The 18,108-nt window shown below is 46.2% G+C and overlaps 2 protein-coding genes and 1 long non-coding RNA gene across 4 annotated transcripts; 2 read left to right on the top strand and 1 right to left on the bottom strand.

Moving 5' to 3' along the window:
* The first annotated feature begins 2,460 nt into the window (after positions 1 to 2,460).
* Positions 2,461 to 7,326, top strand: BCL2L2 (BCL2 like 2). The gene is made up of 4 exons (XM_039245147.1): positions 2,461 to 2,544; positions 2,842 to 2,929; positions 3,387 to 3,826; positions 4,410 to 7,326. The coding sequence occupies exons 3-4, from the start codon at positions 3,395 to 3,397 to the stop codon at positions 4,557 to 4,559; spliced, it is 582 nt and encodes a 193-aa protein (XP_039101078.1). The 5' UTR covers positions 2,461 to 2,544; positions 2,842 to 2,929; positions 3,387 to 3,394; the 3' UTR covers positions 4,560 to 7,326.
* A 604-nt stretch (positions 7,327 to 7,930) lies between these two features.
* LOC120240415 lies at positions 7,931 to 13,112 on the bottom strand. The gene is made up of 3 exons (XR_005530637.1): positions 12,965 to 13,112; positions 11,499 to 11,938; positions 7,931 to 7,991 (listed from the first exon to the last, which is right to left on the bottom strand). It is a non-coding gene; the product is annotated as an uncharacterized LOC120240415 (long non-coding RNA).
* Positions 13,113 to 13,613: 501 nt separating this feature from the next.
* Positions 13,614 to 17,441, top strand: LOC120240413 (polyadenylate-binding protein 2). 2 transcript variants are annotated; one of them, XM_039245145.1, is made up of 7 exons: positions 13,614 to 13,979; positions 14,331 to 14,445; positions 15,160 to 15,227; positions 15,541 to 15,647; positions 16,115 to 16,202; positions 16,291 to 16,442; positions 17,366 to 17,441. In XM_039245145.1, exons 1-7 carry the CDS (start codon positions 13,629 to 13,631, stop codon positions 17,403 to 17,405), a joined length of 921 nt encoding a protein of 306 aa, XP_039101076.1. In that variant the 5' UTR covers positions 13,614 to 13,628; the 3' UTR covers positions 17,406 to 17,441. The 2 variants fall into 2 exon arrangements, with proteins under 2 accessions (XP_039101076.1, XP_039101077.1); XM_039245146.1 differs by lacking the exon at positions 13,614 to 13,979 and adding an exon at positions 14,129 to 14,186.
* Positions 17,442 to 18,108: the final 667 nt, after the last annotated feature.

Genomic DNA, 18,108 nt, shown 5'->3' with positions numbered 1-18,108 from the left:
GCTCCACTGCTGTGAGCGCAGAGCCCGATGCAGGGCTTGAACTCATGAACCATGAGATCATGACCTGAGCCAAAATTCAGAGTTGGACACTTAAGTGACTAGCCACCTAGAATCCCCTACAGTCAAGCATTTTAAAACTGTCTTCCTTGCTCTTGTAAAATATATCATTGAAGGAATAGATAAGGTTCATAGTGGGCCTATATGGCCTGAGGTTTTCTGATGAAAACAGTTTTGCTTTGTCTATAGTTTGAATTGCCATTCCTTGGCTCCATAGTATTGGTCTGAGAAGATCCTTGACATACACAGCTTTGGACTGGGTATAATTTGTGTTGGTCCAGGCACTGTGTTCTGGCTGCTCATCAGACTGACACTGAATCTCTATTCCAAATCAATCTTTGTTTTTCTTTTCTTTTTTTCTTCTTTATAGCTCAGTCTTTGTTTCTTAAACAGCCACTATAGTTATCTTCAAACATCAGTGTTGGCCTACTCAATAACTGGCCAGAGGCACTGAATGATTTGTTCAATAAACATTTACTGAGGGCCTATTAGGCCAGAAGGACATAAAAAGTGAATAAAATTCTGTTCCTGCTCTCACAGAGCTTATAAATAAACAGGTGGACATAAAGAAATGTATTTAGATTCTGAGACCTAAAAATGTTTTTATTTCAAGTAAGAGTCTTGGAAGAAATCAGGATTGCACAGGAAGGACTGGACTAGGTTATTCTCTAAAGAAGAAGGCAGCCTTGCTGGTGGCAGATGGATGATCAGCCAAACAGCAAAGAAGAAATGAGGATGGTTGAAAGGATACAGTTATATAGGTGTGGAATCTGCTGTTCATTCATAATGGAAGGGATAACTGAGTTTGGACTTGTAAACGGTGTGATAACAACATTGATTACCTGAAAAAGAGATGACGTGATAGCAATACAGGTAAAGTTAAGACAAACTTAAAGTCAGACAAAATTGAGGGGCGCCTGAGTGGCTCAATTGGTGTAGTGTCTGACTTCAGCTCAGGTCATGATTTCGCAGTTTATGGGTCTGAGTCCTGTGTCCGGCTTTCTGCTGACAGCTGGAGCCTGGAGGCTGCTTTGGATTCTGTGTCCCCCTCTCTTTCTGCCCCTCTCCTGCTCATGCTCTGTCTCTCTCTCTCTCTCTCTCACAAAAATAAACAAACATTAAAGTCAAACAAAATTGAGTACCAGTTTCTAAGTATACAGCTTCGGGTAAATTACTTATTCTCTCCAAGCCTCACTTTCTTCATCCACAGTTGGGGATCAAACAGCATAGGGATTGGTGTGAGGCTAAAATATCATGCACATAAAGAAAGTACTTAGCACCCAATAAGTCCTCAAAATGTATTAGTTGTTACTATTATTGTTACAGAAACGACCTTTCTTATCCAGTGACTGGGGGGGCAGGTAGGAATATCAAGGTTTGACCTGGAGGTAGAAGCAAAGGGAACCAGCAGGAAAGAACTGGGTTGCCTCTTTCTAGCCTTTGGCTAGAGATCCCTCCAAATGGAGCCGAAGGAAGTGCCAGCTGCCTGAGCCGGCAGGGCCCAGTCAGTATGCTCGAGAACTCTCCTGAGGATCACCTGTGGTCAGACTGCTTCATATCCTGTGAACTGCCTTGTATAAATATATTGCCATGTATAAATAAGGGGCCTGCCTATCTATCTATCTATCTATCTATCTATCTATCTATCTATCTATCTAGAAGGGCAAACAGCAACCTTGACATTGGCAACCTCCAGGAAGGGAGGTGGAATTGTGCAAAGGGTATAAGGAGGCAGATTGAAGACTTGTATTTTTTTCCCCTTATACCTCTATATTGTTTGAACTTGTCTTAATGAGAATAAGTTCATGTGTTGAGTAAAGAGAAGTAAAATGAAAACCAATCTGATTACAAAAAAAAAAAGAAAGAAAAAAGATGAAAGAAGGTGAAGAAAGGTTACCTGCAGAAACTACTTGTGATCCAAGTCTTGATGCCTGACTAAACCTCCAGCCCCTGAAGCAACTACTGGGTTAAAGTTCTTGGAGAAATAAGGAAGTGAAATGTCCGGTGTCGGTGTCATGTCTGCCAGTACCACAGGGCGAGGCACCTGGCAGGCAGTTCCCACTGAAATGAACTGCTCCTCTAATTCAGGCATCCACTCCAGGGCTGGAGAAATTCAACAAGTGCGTGGAACATCAGAGACCTTCTGGAAATGCTGAATTTGCTCCGAGGTTTCCTGAGGCCTAACCGGCTTCTCTGGGCAGCCTTCAGGCTCAGGAGCCCAGCCTGGCCCTCTGTGTCCTCTCCACCCAGCTCCTCTTGGCCTCCAGCAGCCCTCTGTCTTCCGGAGTTGTGGCCCTTCCCAAGCTTGCTTCCCAGCCCCGCCCCTCTCTCTGGACGCATCTCTGGGCCCCATCATCACCCGGCGCCGGGCCCTCCCTCCCACCCCCCCTTTCTCCTCCCTCCTTCCTTCCCTCCCTTCCTCCCTCTCTCCCTCCCTCCCAGCTCCTGCACCAGGAAACGGCCCGGATCCTGGCAGCGGCCTGACCCGTGAGATCCCTAACCTGGCAGGCAGGCGGGGTTGGAGACTTGCTGAGGGTGGGGGTGAAGGAGGAGCTGGGCTGTTGGACTGCACTGGGGGGACCCGGGAGTAGATATGGTGTCGGCAGGAAGCCCTTGGCCCTGGGTTTCCCGGGAGGACAGTCATTAAACATGGATTCGGCCACACAGCTGGTAGAACGTTGGGGGCAGGGGCCGGTCCCGGGAGCTGCAACCCCAGCCTTCTCAGTCCAGACCGAGATCCCAGGCCTTCCCCGCCTAGCTCTGCTTTCCCCCTCCCCTTCCCAGGGCTCCACGCTGGCCAGGAGGATGAAAGGCCCCAGCTGGGGGCTCCTTGCCACCAGCGCTGGGTCCTAAGAGCTGCCATCCAGGCTGGGTGAGTGTCCCCTTCCTTCTCTGTCCCTGGCAGTCCTTTGCTTATCCCACCTTTTCCTTCAGCCCCTGTCTCCTCCCCCATCTTGGGCCTCTGGCAGCATCTTCACATCTTCCCTCTGGGGAGGTACTAAGACCCTAAGCCAAAATGGTGTGTATTGTGGAAAGGGGGTTTGTAGGGGTGTTATAGAGTAGGTGTTCTTTTATTATGGAAAGAATCTAAAGTATTTTAAAAATAAAATTTACTTGTTTTACATTTAATTTGACATATTACAAATTAATGGCCAGCCCCTCATGCTCTGGCCTCTCACCTTGACTTAATTCCCATGTTCTTGCCCCTCCCTGCCCAGTGGTCTCTGAGCATTTCCTCCCACCTCTCACTGGGTTGGCCAAGCCTGAAGTGCACCTTCTGGCTCTCTGACCATATATTCATGCCGGTCTTTCATCCTTGACTCTTACAGCTGCCCGGATGGCGACCCCAGCCTCAGCCCCAGACACACGGGCTCTAGTGGCAGACTTTGTAGGCTATAAGCTGAGGCAGAAGGGTTATGTTTGTGGAGCAGGCCCTGGGGAGGGCCCAGCAGCTGACCCACTGCATCAAGCCATGCGGGCAGCTGGAGATGAGTTTGAGACCCGCTTCCGGCGCACCTTCTCTGATTTGGCAGCCCAGTTGCATGTGACCCCTGGCTCAGCCCAGCAACGCTTCACCCAGGTCTCTGATGAACTCTTCCAAGGAGGCCCCAACTGGGGCCGCCTTGTGGCCTTCTTTGTCTTTGGAGCCGCGCTGTGTGCTGAGAGTGTCAACAAGGAGATGGAGCCACTTGTGGGACAAGTGCAAGAATGGATGGTGGCCTACCTGGAGACACGGCTGGCTGACTGGATCCACAGCAGTGGGGGCTGGGTAAGAAGCTTCTCAATTGCTGCTCTGCACACCCCTCTGCAAAGATGGTCTCCAGAGGGAAGACCAGGGTTCTGGCTGGAGGCTGGGGGCTGAGTCTCCTTATTTGGGTGGAATCAGTTGCCCTCACCATGGGTGTCACGCTGGACTCTGCACTCCAGGGCTGCCATGCAGTCATTACTGGATGGGCTCATGGTCCAAAGCAGAGGAGAGAATACACAGTGCCTGCAGGGAAATGGCATCCAGCTGTCAGGAGCTTTTTACACGAGAGTACGTGGCATGGGCAGGGGATATCAGGGATGGGTGGTAGTCAGGAAAGCCTTGGGAAAGGATGCCAGTTCTGAGCAAAATGTTTGGCCAGGGAAAGGCTGGGATTCACTTGAGGTAGAGAGGGCAGATGAGCCAGGCGCTCATGGGGGATGATTGGGGCTTGCAGCCAGTAGAGCTTTGGCTGGAGAGGAGCTGGATATGGGATAGTGCTTGCAGTGGATGGAACTGGAACTCTTCCTCTCCTCTTTCCTCCACTCTTTCCTCTCCTGATATCCCTTTCTCCTTCTTTCTCTCCTACTTCCCTTCTCTCCCACAGGCGGAGTTCACAGCTCTATACGGGGACGGGGCCCTGGAGGAGGCGCGGCGTCTGCGGGAGGGGAACTGGGCCTCAGTGAGGACAGTGCTGACAGGGGCCGTGGCACTGGGGGCCCTGGTAACTGTAGGAGCCTTTTTTGCTAGCAAGTGAGAAAGTCCAGGGCCAGGTGGGGCTAGGTGTAGCTGGGGGAGAGGAGAGCAGGAACAGAACAAGAGAAATGCCCTTGGAAGAAGTAGGGTGAATGGATGGGCATGGAATGGGGATGGGAAGGGGCAGGGTACTGTGGGAAGGAGCTGTGTGTGCCAGGCAGGCAGTCGGAGGGCTGAGCTGGAGACAATGGGGGATGTATTTGGAAAGTGAGGAGGCCAGGAGATGAAGTCATTCCAGGGTTGGGAGGAGGTGGGAGAGATCATGCCTATAGGTATAGGCACACAAAACTATAACTAGAGCTTACTTTGTAGCCCTAAGGAAGGAGGACTTGCATAAAGGGTTGTGTCTCCATTGGATGAGTGAAACACATTGGGGAAAACACAGAAGGCACAACCTTTGGAATGGAAGCTTGGAGTTCTCAGGTGATAGGGAGAGGTGGCTGTGATGTTTGGCTGCTTGGACATGCGTGTGCATGTGCACGTGCGCTTGTGTGCATGCTGGGCTGCTTGTCTAACCTGGTGGCAGCCACATTCACGGAGAAAACATTCCCGTTGAAGTGGCAAGAACAAGGGGCAGTTCTCTGCCCCCTCCTCCCCCTTTCCTTGTCCTGATGCCTCAAGGCTATGGGAGAAACACTGTATCCAGAAGAGGGCTTTGGGCACTTTTCCACAGAAACTCATTTGCAGGGCTTTGGAGAGAAGTTCTGTAGTTGGCCCAGTTGCTTCACCATCCCCATTCCTTGTGCATCATGCACTTGCTGCTGCCTCCTGGGCTCTGACTGAAAACAAGGCCGAGGAGTCTGCAAGTGGGGGTGGGTGGGGAGCTGGACTTACCTGCCACCCTCCTCTCCCACTGGGGCACACTGGTGCCTAAAGCGTTCCCTGTCTCTGGGACCATCTGTACCCAAATTCAAACTCTAAATTGGGACTCTAATTTTCCTTGTGAGTGCGTGGAGGTAAATGCTGATCTAGTCTGGGTCCTGCACTGTGTCTCAGTGAGACTGTTGATGCCTTGAGAGGAACATTCCAGCTCTGAACTCCCATAGGTGTGAGGGTGACCTATACTCCGTGACTGGCCTATTCCATGCAGTAAGCTTTGGTGCTGCTTTATCAAGGGCCAGGTATATGGGTTCTAGAGTACCTACCACGACCTAGAAGCATTTATATTTTCTTTGAAGCCACGCTGTTTGCATGGGTGTTACTTGTCTGTACCTCTGAGTCTGAGGACGTTAACTTTAGAGCTCACAGTCCTCTAGAACAGATTCTGATTATAGTTTTTTCTTTTGAGAAAGAAATGATTTCACTCCAGATGCATGCCCTGAGCCAGACTTCACTGCTGCACTTCCCAAGGTGCTAAAATTGCTGCTCTCCAATGCTGACTTCAGACACAGTGCTCTAGAACCCTGCCCTTGATCCTGAGCACTGATCAGCTTAGCTAGACCATGGTTGACTCTTGGGATTTTCACTTGGTCCCAAAATGTGGCAACATAGTTGTACTCACAAGAATGTGGGACCAAAATTGGCCTCAGGTGTTTAGCCCAGACTTTTGCTTTTGAGAGAGGGCTGCACTTTTTAGTGGTATTTATAGGGGAGGTGGAAGACTGCATGCGCCACTTGGTCCGTCGTGAGTATGCTGATACCAGAAACTCAGAGCTGGTCTGTGGCAGGCAGTTGGGGTGGGGTGAGGTCTCTGACTTGCTCAGGACAAACTAGACCAGTGGTTTTCAGACTGCTTGGCAGAGCTCTGAGGTTTCCCAGGGGTTGCCTCAGGAGGCCTTGGGGAGGTGAAAGCGGGGTGGGGGAGGTTGCTAAGCAGGCTGGGCTACTTGTCCTCAAACAGAATAGCTCCCCTCATAGCTGTCTTACATATCGGGGTTCAGGGTAAGATTTTATTTGCATTAAGGGGTTTGCTGCTGAAAAAATAAAGTTGGAAAACCACTGACTAGACCATCAGCTCCAAATTGGAGCCTGTGCTCCCCCAGGTTTGGGGCAGACTCTTCACCCTCCCCTCTACCACAAGACCACCTATCCCTGTTAACTTTCCTGGGGGCCTTTAGCAAACAGGAGCAGCAGGGACCATGGTCAGGTAACCGAAATGCCCTGCTCTGAGGCCTTTACACCTGGGGAGAAGGAGAGGTTGTTTTCTGAAAGGGTAAAGGGCTTGGATTCCCAGAAGCATAGCTTGGATGGGACCGTAGTGGGCAGTTTTGACTGTCCTGTCCTTTTTAGCTTGAGGGGCAATGGAAACCCCAGAGACTCTTCTGTCAGGGAAAACTAGAGACTCTCTTCTAGAGCCATATAGTTCCTTGGGATTAGCTCTTGGCCAGGAAGGCTGAGTATGGCTCCCAATTTTTAAATCTATTTCATTTTTTTTTTAAATAAGGGAAATAAATCTAATTGCCATTTTTCAGAGATTAAATAGGTGGAGAGGGTGTTTCTTGCTCTCCAGAGCCCAAAGGGACATATAGGGACTTTGCTTAGGCCAAGGAAGGAGCAGAAGTAGGGCAACTAGCTCCTGCGATTATTAATCCCACTCCCCACTTATTCTAGGGTATATACTATTTTACTTTTTTAAATCATAAAATGGCGAGAGAACAGATTTGGTTAGTTTAGAAGAAAAGAAAAAGCTCTATAAATATAAATATATATTCCTGTATTTTTATTTAATAATTTATAAATATCAAGTTCATTTGACTTTTATTTTTGTGTAATATGTAATGGTCGTATTAAAAAAAAATAAAGCCCAGAGTTTAATGAGAAGGACTGAACAGGGTTTGTGACTTCTACACTCTATAGCCTGGTGTCAGGACATTTCTTGATCTAATCATCTTTTCGTAACCTTGTTAAGGGCAAGAATTAAAGTAACAGGGACTTGGGAAAGTGTTGAGACCAAAAAGAAAAGAAAATCAGAGTTGTTCCCCTATCTCCTAACCCCTGCCAAAGGCCCAAAGCCAAGAACTCCATCTATGCCAACCCAAATATTTTTTTATTTATTAAAAAATCTTTTTTAAAGTTTATTTTTGTGAGAGAAAGAGACAGAGTGCTAGTGAAGGAGGGGCAGAGAGAGAGGAGGACAGAGAGACATAGAATCTGAAGCAAGCTTCAGGCTCTGAGCTGTCAGCACAGAGGCAGAGATGGGGGTCTAACTCATGAGCCTTGGGATCACAACCTAAGCCAAAGTAGGATGCTTAACTGACTGAGCCACCCAGGCGCCAACCCAAATCTTAAGAGGGTGTGTATATGCAGTACTTTGGGATGGCTACAAACAAAAAACAAACCGAAACAAAGAAAACTTACCCCAAATCTTTGTGTGATGGTGACCAAGTCCCCACTTGTGGTTCAGCCTCTAATGACAAAAAGCATTTTTCCCCGGTACTCACTTCAGTTCACAATATTCACTAACATAACATTTCATGTTATAAAGTGATAAATGCTATAAAGAAAAATAATTCATTAGCATGAAAGTGGGAAGGTATAAGTATAAATTTCAATGTTAAATAGAATAGTCAGGGAAACCCTCATTTCTAAGGTGACTTTTGAGGAAAGTCATGAAAAATGAAATTGAAAAAATATTTTTATTGATACGGAAGGATGTTTCTACCTTGGTAAAAAAGAAAATAGAAAACAATATATACAGTATGATCCCATTTTGCTAAAATAAATATGTAAATGTGTGTGTGTGTGTGTGTACATGCCTCTATATGTATCTATGTACTGATAATTTCAGGAAGGATATATGCCAAAATACCATTAGTGATTATCTGTGGGTATTGGATTTTATTGGTCTTTTATTTGTTCTTTTTACTGTCAGTATTTTCTGATTTTTTTAAAAATAAAAATCATATATTTCTGGTATAGCATATTAAAACAAATTTTCCAGATACAAAGTTTTTAAAAAGTTAACCAAGCAGAATAGAAGATAAGCAGCCCAATGGAGGTTCTTTTTCATTTAAGGGGACACCTCACTTCCCTGCAAGGGCAGACCTAGGGAATTAAGGTAGGAGAAGCTAGACTTTGCATTAGACAATAACTGAGAGTTGGCCCCACACTAGAGGTAAGTATATGATCAAGGCCGCAAGGTTCTGTATCAGCTCTGTCCAACAGAAATAGAACGCAAGCCATATATGTAGTTTTACATTTTCTAGTAGTCTCATTAAAACAGTTATAAAACAAATTTTTACAATCTTTTACTTAGCCCAGCATAAAAATTATTAGTTTCCACCCATAATTAATATTAAGTAATTATTAATTTATTTTACAGTCTCTTGTTCATACAGAGTCTTGCAATTTCATGTATATTTGATACTTTTAGTACATCTCAAGTCAGACTACTCACGTTCCAAGTGCTCAAGCGATTTGTGACTAATAGGTACCATATTAAACAATGTAGTTCTAGATTATAGAGAATTATTGTAACAGACAAAAAAAAAAAAAAAGCAAGAGTTAAAAGCAGGGATGAAACTACCAAAAAGCCAAGTATTTATATTGTTTGGTGAGAAAAGTTTTCCCTTTTGGACAGAACTGGAGTTTCCCTCATCCCCTTTTACTGATTTAATTTTTTTTAAGTTTATTTACTTTTACTTTATTTATATTGAGAGACAGAGAGCACACACAGTGCATGGGAGGGGCAGAGAGAGAGGAAGAGAGAGAATCCTAAGCAGGCGGTGCACTGTCACCACGCTGCCCAACGCGGGGCTTACACTCAGAAACCATGAGATTGTGACCTGAGCTGAACCCAAGAGACATGATTAGCCAACTGAGCTACCCAGGCACCCCTAATTCTCCTTATCTTCACTAACCATTCACTTCTATTAGCACCTTTTTCCTTCTTCTAGTGCACAATGAGTTTCAGTTTTCCCAAAATTCCCTGGCCTTCTATTGAGAGGTTATTAATGAAGGAAAATTATAATTCATAATGGGTACATATCACATCATTATGCACTAATTTTTTACAAATTCATTCTTAGAAACTTCTCTCTTTGATGTTCTCTATGCATCAACAACAGGCAAGATGATAAAATGATTATGGAACAGTATTAATTCAGTTAGCATTTACTGAATACACAGTGATGGGCAATGAAAATACAAATATAATTAATATGATGTCCCTGCCTTTTACAGTTTATAATCTAATAGGGAAGTATCTTACTTTGCAAGTCACCATTCAAATATATATATATTTTTTTAAATTTTTTAGCGTTTTTAAAAACTTATTTCTGAGAGAGACAGCATGAGAAGGGGAGGATCAGAGAGAGAGGGAGACACAGAATCCAAAACAGCCTCCAGGCTCTGAGTTGGCTGTCAGCACAGAGCCTGACACAGGGCTCAAACCCACGAACCATGAGATCATGATCTGAGCTGAAGCTACCCAACCAACTGAGCCACCCAGGCGTCCCAATATATTTTTAAACGTATTTGTAAAAGTAATCATACTTACTAGAGTAAATTTGGAAGTTTGATGGTTTTTAAATTTTAAACAAAAATAACATGATATTGTGGAAAAAAATCATAAAACAGAAATTTATGAGTCAGTTATAATCCTACTACTCAGAAATTACTACTATTAACATTTTGGCGTATTTCTTTCCCATCTTCTGTCTGTGTTTATATTTTATGATCATACTGTATATACAATTTTCTATACTACAATTCTGCTTACCATTATATTGCAGTTTTTCCTTGTCATTAAAAATGTTTTGAAGGCATAACGACCATATAAAATTACATCTATGTGTATATAATAATTTTCCTGAGTGTGCCACTTGGACATTCAAGATTACATTTTTCACTCTGATGAATGTCTTTATTCTCAAATGTTTATCCAGTGTGTAGATTATTTCTTTAGATCATAAGAAATACAATTACTGGTTTAAGAATCAACATTTTGAAAGTTTCTAGTACATATTACCAAAGAAAAGATTGAACTGATTCTTGCTCCCTTTTTCCCCCTTAAGTCCAAGTTATTTTCTTAGTCCAAGTTATTTTTTATTTTTATTGTTTTTAATGTCTATATATTTTTGAGAGAGAGAGAGAGACAGAGCATGATGGGGCAGAGAGAGTAGGAGACAGAATTCAAAGCAAGGTCCAGGTCCTCAACTGTCAGCACAGAGCCCAAGGGGGGCCTCTAACTGAAAAATCGCCAGATCATGACCTGAGCCGAAGTTGGAAACTTAACCAACTGAGCCACCCAGATGCCTCAGTCCAAATTACTTTAAAAAAAAAGATCAAGGACACCTAGGTGGCTCAGTCAGTTAAGCATCCGACTTCAACTCAGGTCATGATCTCAGAGCCTGTGAGTTTGAGATCTACATCGGACTCTGCTGACAGCTCAGAGCCTGCAGCCTGCTTCGGATTCTGCGTCTCCATCTCTCTTTCTGTCCCTCCCCTGCTAACACTCTCTCTCTCTCTCTCTCAAAAATAAATAAACATTAAAAAAAATTTTTTTAAAATAAGACCACAATCATACTTTATATACAATTTTATATTTACTTCTTTGGCCTAATGTAATTACACTCACATGTTACTACACACTATGTGTAAACCTTTTAATAGGTGCATAATAATCTTTGGATGTAATAACAGCTTGCCTAAACACTTGTCTGTTGTTGGAATCTAGTCTTTTCCCAACTTCAACATCATACATAATTTAATTTTTGTGTACTAAAGCAGACCTTGTAGTAATTTTGATCTAAGCTTCAAAAGCTGGCTCTGAATTCCCTGCACACTTTTTTTTTTTTAATTTTTAAATGTTTATTTTTGAGAGAGAGAGCGCACAAGCAGGGAAAGGGCAGAGAGAGAGAGGGAGACGCAGAATCTGAAGCAGGATCCAGGCTCTGAGCTATCAGCACAGAGCCCGAGAGGGCTCTAACTTGTGAATGGGGAGGTCATGACCTGAGCCGGCGGATGCCCCCCCCCCCCCCTTTTTTTCCCCTTTACTCACTGCTAGTTAGTTCCATGGCTTGGGTAAGTTACTTCACTCTTTCTTCATCCCTAAGAAAAGTTATAGTTTTGGAAACATTTGCTTCATAGAGTCGTTACAAGGATTCAATGAGATATAATAAGGAATCTAGGATTGTACCTGCTACAAAATCAAGTGCTCAACAAAATTAGGATTTGAAGGCATTATTAAAAAGTCACTTTTCCTTTGATTGGCCTGATTAGCTTAAATTAGGAACCAATAAAACATCAACATCTTGATTAGGTTAAGATTGGTAGACAACCTTTTTCTTCCAGCGATTTCACAGTCTTTTAGAGTTTGTCTTCGGTGCTCAAGTTAGTTCTCCCAGATCACTGGAGCTGCGATGGCTGCTGATGTAATTTTCACTGAAATTTTAAGAACTAGGACTCTGCTCAGAATTCCCCTGTTCCTGAGGTAAGGATCTGTGAGAAAAAGTGAGGGTGAGGGGAAGAATGGGGTACACTAAGAAGCTTTCCACCTTTTGGTTTGCTAACGGATCTCTTGTCCAAATCCCCACCCTAGCCATGCACATCCTATTGGGGTTGTCTGATTAACTAATTTGAATGGCCTCATTTGAATCTCGCCGTCAACCCGGAGCTTGGTCTGACCACAAATAACCCTTTTGCAAACTTAGCACCGTCATTCCTAATTTTTTTTTAAAAAATGCGTAGTACCACTGCTACAAAAGGGAAACCCTGCTTTCCAGGGCTAGGTCTCATTGATTATCTGAGTACAAACGCGTGTTTGGGCACCTGCGTGGAGGAATTCCTCTGCGGTCTGAAGGAAGGTCTGGGGGCTGGGAAAGCATTGGAAAATGAGGGTAGCACCCAGATTCCCAATGAATGTAAACATTTATTGGACACCTATTATGTGCAAAGCATATTAACCTCACAGTGGGGCTGCAAATATAAATAGGATCTCACCACTCATCTCCAAACCCACAATGCAGGACAAAATAATTGAGCGCACAGTGGAAGTAGACCTGCTTGTCATGGGAAAGGAGAGAAGGCTAGTGGAAGGTTTTGCAAGAGAGGTGATGCTGGGGTTTGAGGTGTACAGGGGCGTAGAGGTACAGACCTGGATGCAGGTACGCCCACTGGAACGAGAAGTGTGGAAATAACATTTGCGAAGTAGGCTATCCCGAGATCTCTAATGCCACGGTTAAGTTTTATTTTTACCGGACCAGCAAAGGGGAGCCAGCTCTGGTAGCGGCGAGGCTTGGAAGGGGGACGCTGGAAGCTGAGAGACCTATTAGGGGTCTGTAGCAAACAGTCCAAGAAACAGGCTAAAACTGAGGCATGAACAGAGGGCTTGTAAAGTATGCCTATGCAAAGAAGACAGATCAGAAACGACTAGTAGCTCTGGAGTGAGGATTCCTCCCTGCTTTTTGGTTTGGGAGAACTGACGGATGTTGGTACCAATAACCTGGATGGGAAAAGTAAGCTTACTGGAGAGCGCCATTGAGAACCTCCATTTCCAGCAACATCCCATCTACTGATTCTTCCCTGGTTAGCAAACCAGATTCCAGAACTCGCCTCAATGTTTCCGACCTCTGCCTTCCAAAAGCTCTCTAGATGGCAACCACTAGTGTCAAGATGGCGGCTCCCCTAAGGACTAATCATGTGATCTCGGGTTTCCCTTGCTAGAAGCCTGGCCGTCCGTTGCGGGGCAAGGTTCATCTGTCAGGAAACGGGTGTTAGCCCTTCAAATCCCGCGAGCCAATCGGCATCTGAGACAGCCGGTGCGGCAAGGCGATCGGAAGACTGGTTCTTTCCCCTCGCCCAGCCAGCAGCCAATCACCAAGCGTCATATACGTCGCGGATCCGCCTGGAGGCGGGGAAGCAGGAACGTCGTCACAGCTTGGCGGTATTGTTACCTAAGGCCTAGAGAGGAGGTGGGACATATGTTGATTGACAAGCGAATTTCCCTACCGAGATTTGAGAATTTGGTGCAATGTCCCGCCTTAGAGGTGGGATCTCATTTGATTGTCAAGTAATATTCCCCAATGGGGTCCTAGCTCGTGATGACGGGCAGGCTGCTAGACTAATGAATCCTCGGCGTGCCCGGCGCAGTTCTCCAATCGCCGGGCGGCGGGCCCCAGTCTGAGCGGCGATGGCGGCGGCGGCGGCGGCGGCAGCAGCAGCGGGGGCTGCGGGCGGTCGGGGCTCCGGGCCGGGGCGGCGGCGCCATCTTGTGCCCGGGGCCGGTGGGGAGGCCGGGGAGGGGGCCCCGGGGGGCGCAGGGGACTACGGGAACGGCCTGGAGTCTGAGGAACTGGAGCCTGAGGAGCTGCTGCTGGAGCCCGAGCCGGAGCCCGAGCCCGAAGAGGAGCCGCCCCGGCCCCGCGCCCCCCCGGGAGCTCCGGGCCCTGGGCCTGGCTCGGGAGCCCCCGGCAGCCAGGAGGAGGAGGAGGAGCCGGGACTGGTCGAGGGTGACCCGGGGGACGGCGCCATTGAGGACCCGGTGAGGGAAAGAGGGCGAACGATCAGGGCCGGCCGTGTCATGGGAGGCCCGGAGCTTCGGCGAGCGGGAGGCAGGCGGGGGGTGGGGGTGGGGGTGGGCGGGGAATAACGTGGCTGGGGCAGGGCCGGGGACGGTTCCTAGACCGCCAGAAGGGGCCCGGCCGGGTTGATTCGGGCGTTATGGGTGCTTAGTGTTGTTTTAGAGAAGGTAGCTTGCTTTTCTTTTCTTCGTGACCCGCGCGTGGGGCGAGGGAAATGGCCGAGCATGAGGCCGCGCTCGACGGATAGCTGGGCGCAGCCCCTGCGTTGGTTCCTGTTAAGCTCTTCTCCATACCCTTTCCACTCATTGTAGGAGCTGGAAGCGATCAAAGCTCGAGTCAGGGAGATGGAGGAAGAAGCCGAGAAGCTAAAGGAGCTACAGAACGAGGTAGAGAAACAGATGAATATGAGTCCACCTCCAGGCAATGGTGAGTAACTGGCGGTTGCACGCGGAACCCGGGTCCTCGGAAGGGTTATGCGAACACGGGTTGTATGGGATTAGATGCTCGGGACTTTGAAGCTGCTTGTCTGAGCGATTATTGGGCTGGTGTTGTGGTCATTGTCCATTGTGTGTTCCTCTGACCTTAGTGAGGTAAAAATCTGTTTTGATGTTGGCTATCTTGTGCCTTTCTTTGTCCTTTTTACATATGTGTTGCTCTTTGTTCTTTATTGTACCTCCACTCTTTGTGGAGGTTTCCAACTGGCATTTGACCTTCAACGCTCATAGTTCTTTTAGTTGGAGGGAGACCTTTTAGTTAGGAGTTCTAAGAAATTGCTTGGCTACAGGGGGCTTTCCCTTTAATCCAGAAATGTTGAGTTTGCGTTCCCTTGGTTTTTGTTCACTTTTCAGTTGATTTCATTCAAAGCTGTTCATTAAATTGGGACTTGGTTTGGGGACAGGAGGGAATTCCTGTACTGTTTTCTCTGATTTTTTAGGAATGTGTTAATCTGTTGCTTGATTTGTCAAATATTCACTGAGTACCTATTGTGTGTTAGATGGTATTCTTAGTAATGGGTACAGCAGGGAACAGAGCAGACCAAAGTCTTTTCATTCACTCTAGCACTGGTGGTGATAGTGGTGCATATACTGGTCAAATAGAAAACTAGCTTCGTTTTCCCTCCTGATTCTTTTTTCTTCAAAGCTGGCCCAGTGATCATGTCCATTGAAGAGAAGATGGAGGCTGATGCCCGTTCCATCTATGTCGGCAATGTATGTATTAGGGCCCTGATAGGGGTTGGGAGAAGCTCTTGTTTGGGAGTTGCTTAGTAGTAGTATTGAAAGGAACATTTCAAGGATAGGTGGTGGATTTGGGGAGTATTGGCAGGATTTGGAGAAGGTAAAAGGTAATGGTGATCCACAGAGGTTCTGGTGTTGGGAAGAGAAAAGGATTAGTTTCTTAAAGAACCAGATTTGATTTGCCTTGGTGTATATGGTGGCCCAGCCCAGAGGCTAGGCAGTACCTGTTGAGATGGGAGTTTGTTTGCCCAGTACCTGTGAAACATAACCTCCTCTACCCCCACAGGTGGACTATGGTGCAACAGCAGAAGAGCTGGAAGCGCACTTTCATGGCTGTGGTTCAGTCAACCGTGTTACCATACTCTGTGACAAATTTAGTGGCCATCCTAAAGGGTAAGTAGGGAAGTAAATTGAGATCATTTTGGTCACGTTTTAAAAATAGATAAATTATGTTTTGTATTGAGCAGTATGTTAACTAGCTGTTAAAAGTAAGTGGTGTTCATCTTATGGGGTATTAATGTCGATACGTATCAGGGGTTGCACGTAAATGTCCTCAGAAGCCTTTAGATAAAGATGAAGGTTAGTGTGGGTGGGATCATGAACTAGACGAGGGAGGGACAGCTTCTGCTTAGCCCTAGCTGGTTCTGCCATAATGGAAATCCAGGCCCTGTGGATATTGTTTTATAATTTTCCAAGAGTAGTTAGAAATTTTGATTAAAGTCTTGCATTTAAAAATTTTTTGAAAAGTAATTTCAAAATGTGGATGTGTTATTATCCAAGTAAAGCATGCCAAAAAATTGGATTTGAGACGGAAGTTGCTTTTTTAAACTTCAGATAGATAAAATAATTACTCTTTTCAGGTTTGCATATATAGAGTTCTCAGACAAAGAGTCAGTGAGAACTTCCTTGGCCTTAGATGAGTCCCTATTTAGAGGAAGACAAATCAAGGTAAGCCCCATACCCATTGCTGTTCTGGTTCTGTGTAAACTCTCCAGACTTATTCTGAGACTTTTTGTTGTACATCCCTCGCTGTCAGGTGATCCCAAAACGAACCAACAGACCAGGCATCAGCACAACAGACCGGGGTTTCCCACGAGCCCGATACCGTGCCCGAACCACCAACTACAACAGTTCCCGCTCTCGATTCTACAGTGGTTTTAACAGCAGGCCCCGGGGTCGCGTCTACAGGTCAGGATAGATGGGCTGCTCCTCTCCCCCGCCTCCCATGAGCCCTGTATGTTTCCTTCTCTCCTGATCTGAGGAACCTCCCTCGCTTACCCTCCCCTTGGTCTCCAGGGACTTGGTCTCCTGCCTGTGCAGGGTGAGGAAGGTAGTTGCAGGCCAGGCCAGGAGGCCAGTCTCATCATCGTTTTCTGGAGCAGGAATTGCTGATCAGGGCTGGATCTCTCCACTTTGTTCTGAGAGATGGTTCTTCCCCAGCCTTTTTTCCCTTGAGAGTTGGTGGCAGTGAAGGTGTTTACAAAACAGGCCAGGAAAAACTGCCTGAGTATAGTGAAGGCACTGCTTGGACATTTGCTACTTTTCCCAGAGTTAAGGAGGGGTTGAAGATTGAACCTCCCTTGGAAGAATACCATAGGCTAGTTGATCGTTTTCAATAGCCATGTAGGAGGATCATGAGATACTTATTCAACTGAGCCAGTGTTTTACAAGGTTAACTTTTTTTTCTGGGCCTAGTGTGATGCCCGTGTTGTTGCTTTATTATCTCTCTACCTTTAAGTAGACAGGATAGGCTTATAGACCTTGGGTTTTCATAAGATTTACTTATCTGCTCCCAGGAATTAGGGAGGATCTGATGGTAAAGGCCTGGGGTTTAGCGCTGTGGAGAACTGAAAAGTGGATAAACAAGTCCATTTTCTTGTCCCCATATCTCAGATACACATTTTTGCCTCTGGCAAGGTATTCCGTTAATTGCCCCCTCCCATTTGCCAAGTGTGTCATGATTTCTGGGATAATGGGGTCAGGTTTAGGATACTTGGAAACTTCTTTCCCCCCATTTCCTGCACTATAACTGGGGCAAGGGCCCACGGGGAGGGGCTTGTGCTGACTCTTAAGTGATCATGTTAACACCTGACTCTCCTTCTTTCTTCCAGGGGCCGGGCTAGAGCGACATCATGGTATTCCCCTTACTAAAAAAAGTGTGTATTAGGAGGAGAGAGAGGAAAAAAAGAGAAAAGAAGGAAAAAAAAAAAAGAATTAAAAAAAAAAAAAAGAAAAACAGAAGATGACCTTGATGGAAAAAAAAATATTTTTTAAAAAAAAAGATATACTGTGGAAAGGGGGGAGAATCCCATAACTAACTGCTGAGGAGGGACCTGCTTTGGGGAGTAGGGGAAGGCCCAGGGAGTGGGGCAGGGGGCTGCTCATTCACTCTGGGGATTCGCCATGGACACGTCTCAACTGCGCAAGCTGCTCCCCTTGTTTCCCTGTCCCACTTCACCACCTTGGGGGCTGCTCAAGGGTAGGTGGGCATGGGTGGTAGGAGGGGTTTTTTTACCCAGGGCTCTGGAAGGACACCAAACTGTTCTGCTTGTTACCTTCCCTCCATCTTCTCCCTAACTTTCACAGTCCCCTCTTGCCTGCTCCTGTCCTGCCAGGTCTACCACCCATCCCACCCCTCTTTTCCGGCTCCCTGCCCCTCCAGATTGCCTGGTGATCTATTTTGTTTCCTTTTGTGTTTCTTTTTCTGTTTTGAGTGTCTTTCTTTGCAGGTTTCTGTAGCCGGAAGATCTCCGTTCCGCTCCCAGCGGCTCCAGTGTAAATTCCCCTACCCCCTGGGGAAATGCACTACCTTGTTTTGGGGGGTTTGGGGGTGTTTTTTTTGTTTTTCAGTTTT

Source organism: Hyaena hyaena, unplaced genomic scaffold (assembly GCF_003009895.1).
Source record: "Hyaena hyaena isolate Hyena2069 unplaced genomic scaffold, ASM300989v1 scaffold_256, whole genome shotgun sequence".
Lineage (NCBI taxonomy): Eukaryota > Metazoa > Chordata > Mammalia > Carnivora > Hyaenidae > Hyaena > Hyaena hyaena.
Note: the sequence above shows the minus strand (reverse complement) of the source record. Positions and strands in the feature narration are given on the sequence as shown.

Bases quoted from the DNA above. Each gene is read 5' to 3' on its own strand.
- BCL2L2 (XM_039245147.1), top strand. From the start codon at position 3,395: ATGGCGACCCCAGCCTCAGCCCCAGACACACGGGCTCTAGTGGCAGAC. The intron at 3,827-4,409 runs GTAAGAAGCTTC...TCTCTCCCACAG, and splicing joins TCCACAGCAGTGGGGGCTGG to GCGGAGTTCACAGCTCTATA.
- LOC120240413 (XM_039245145.1), top strand. From the start codon at position 13,629: ATGGCGGCGGCGGCGGCGGCGGCAGCAGCAGCGGGGGCTGCGGGCGGT. The intron at 14,446-15,159 runs GTGAGTAACTGG...TTTTCTTCAAAG, and splicing joins GAGTCCACCTCCAGGCAATG to CTGGCCCAGTGATCATGTCC. The intron at 16,443-17,365 runs GTCAGGATAGAT...TCTTTCTTCCAG, and splicing joins CCCCGGGGTCGCGTCTACAG to GGGCCGGGCTAGAGCGACAT.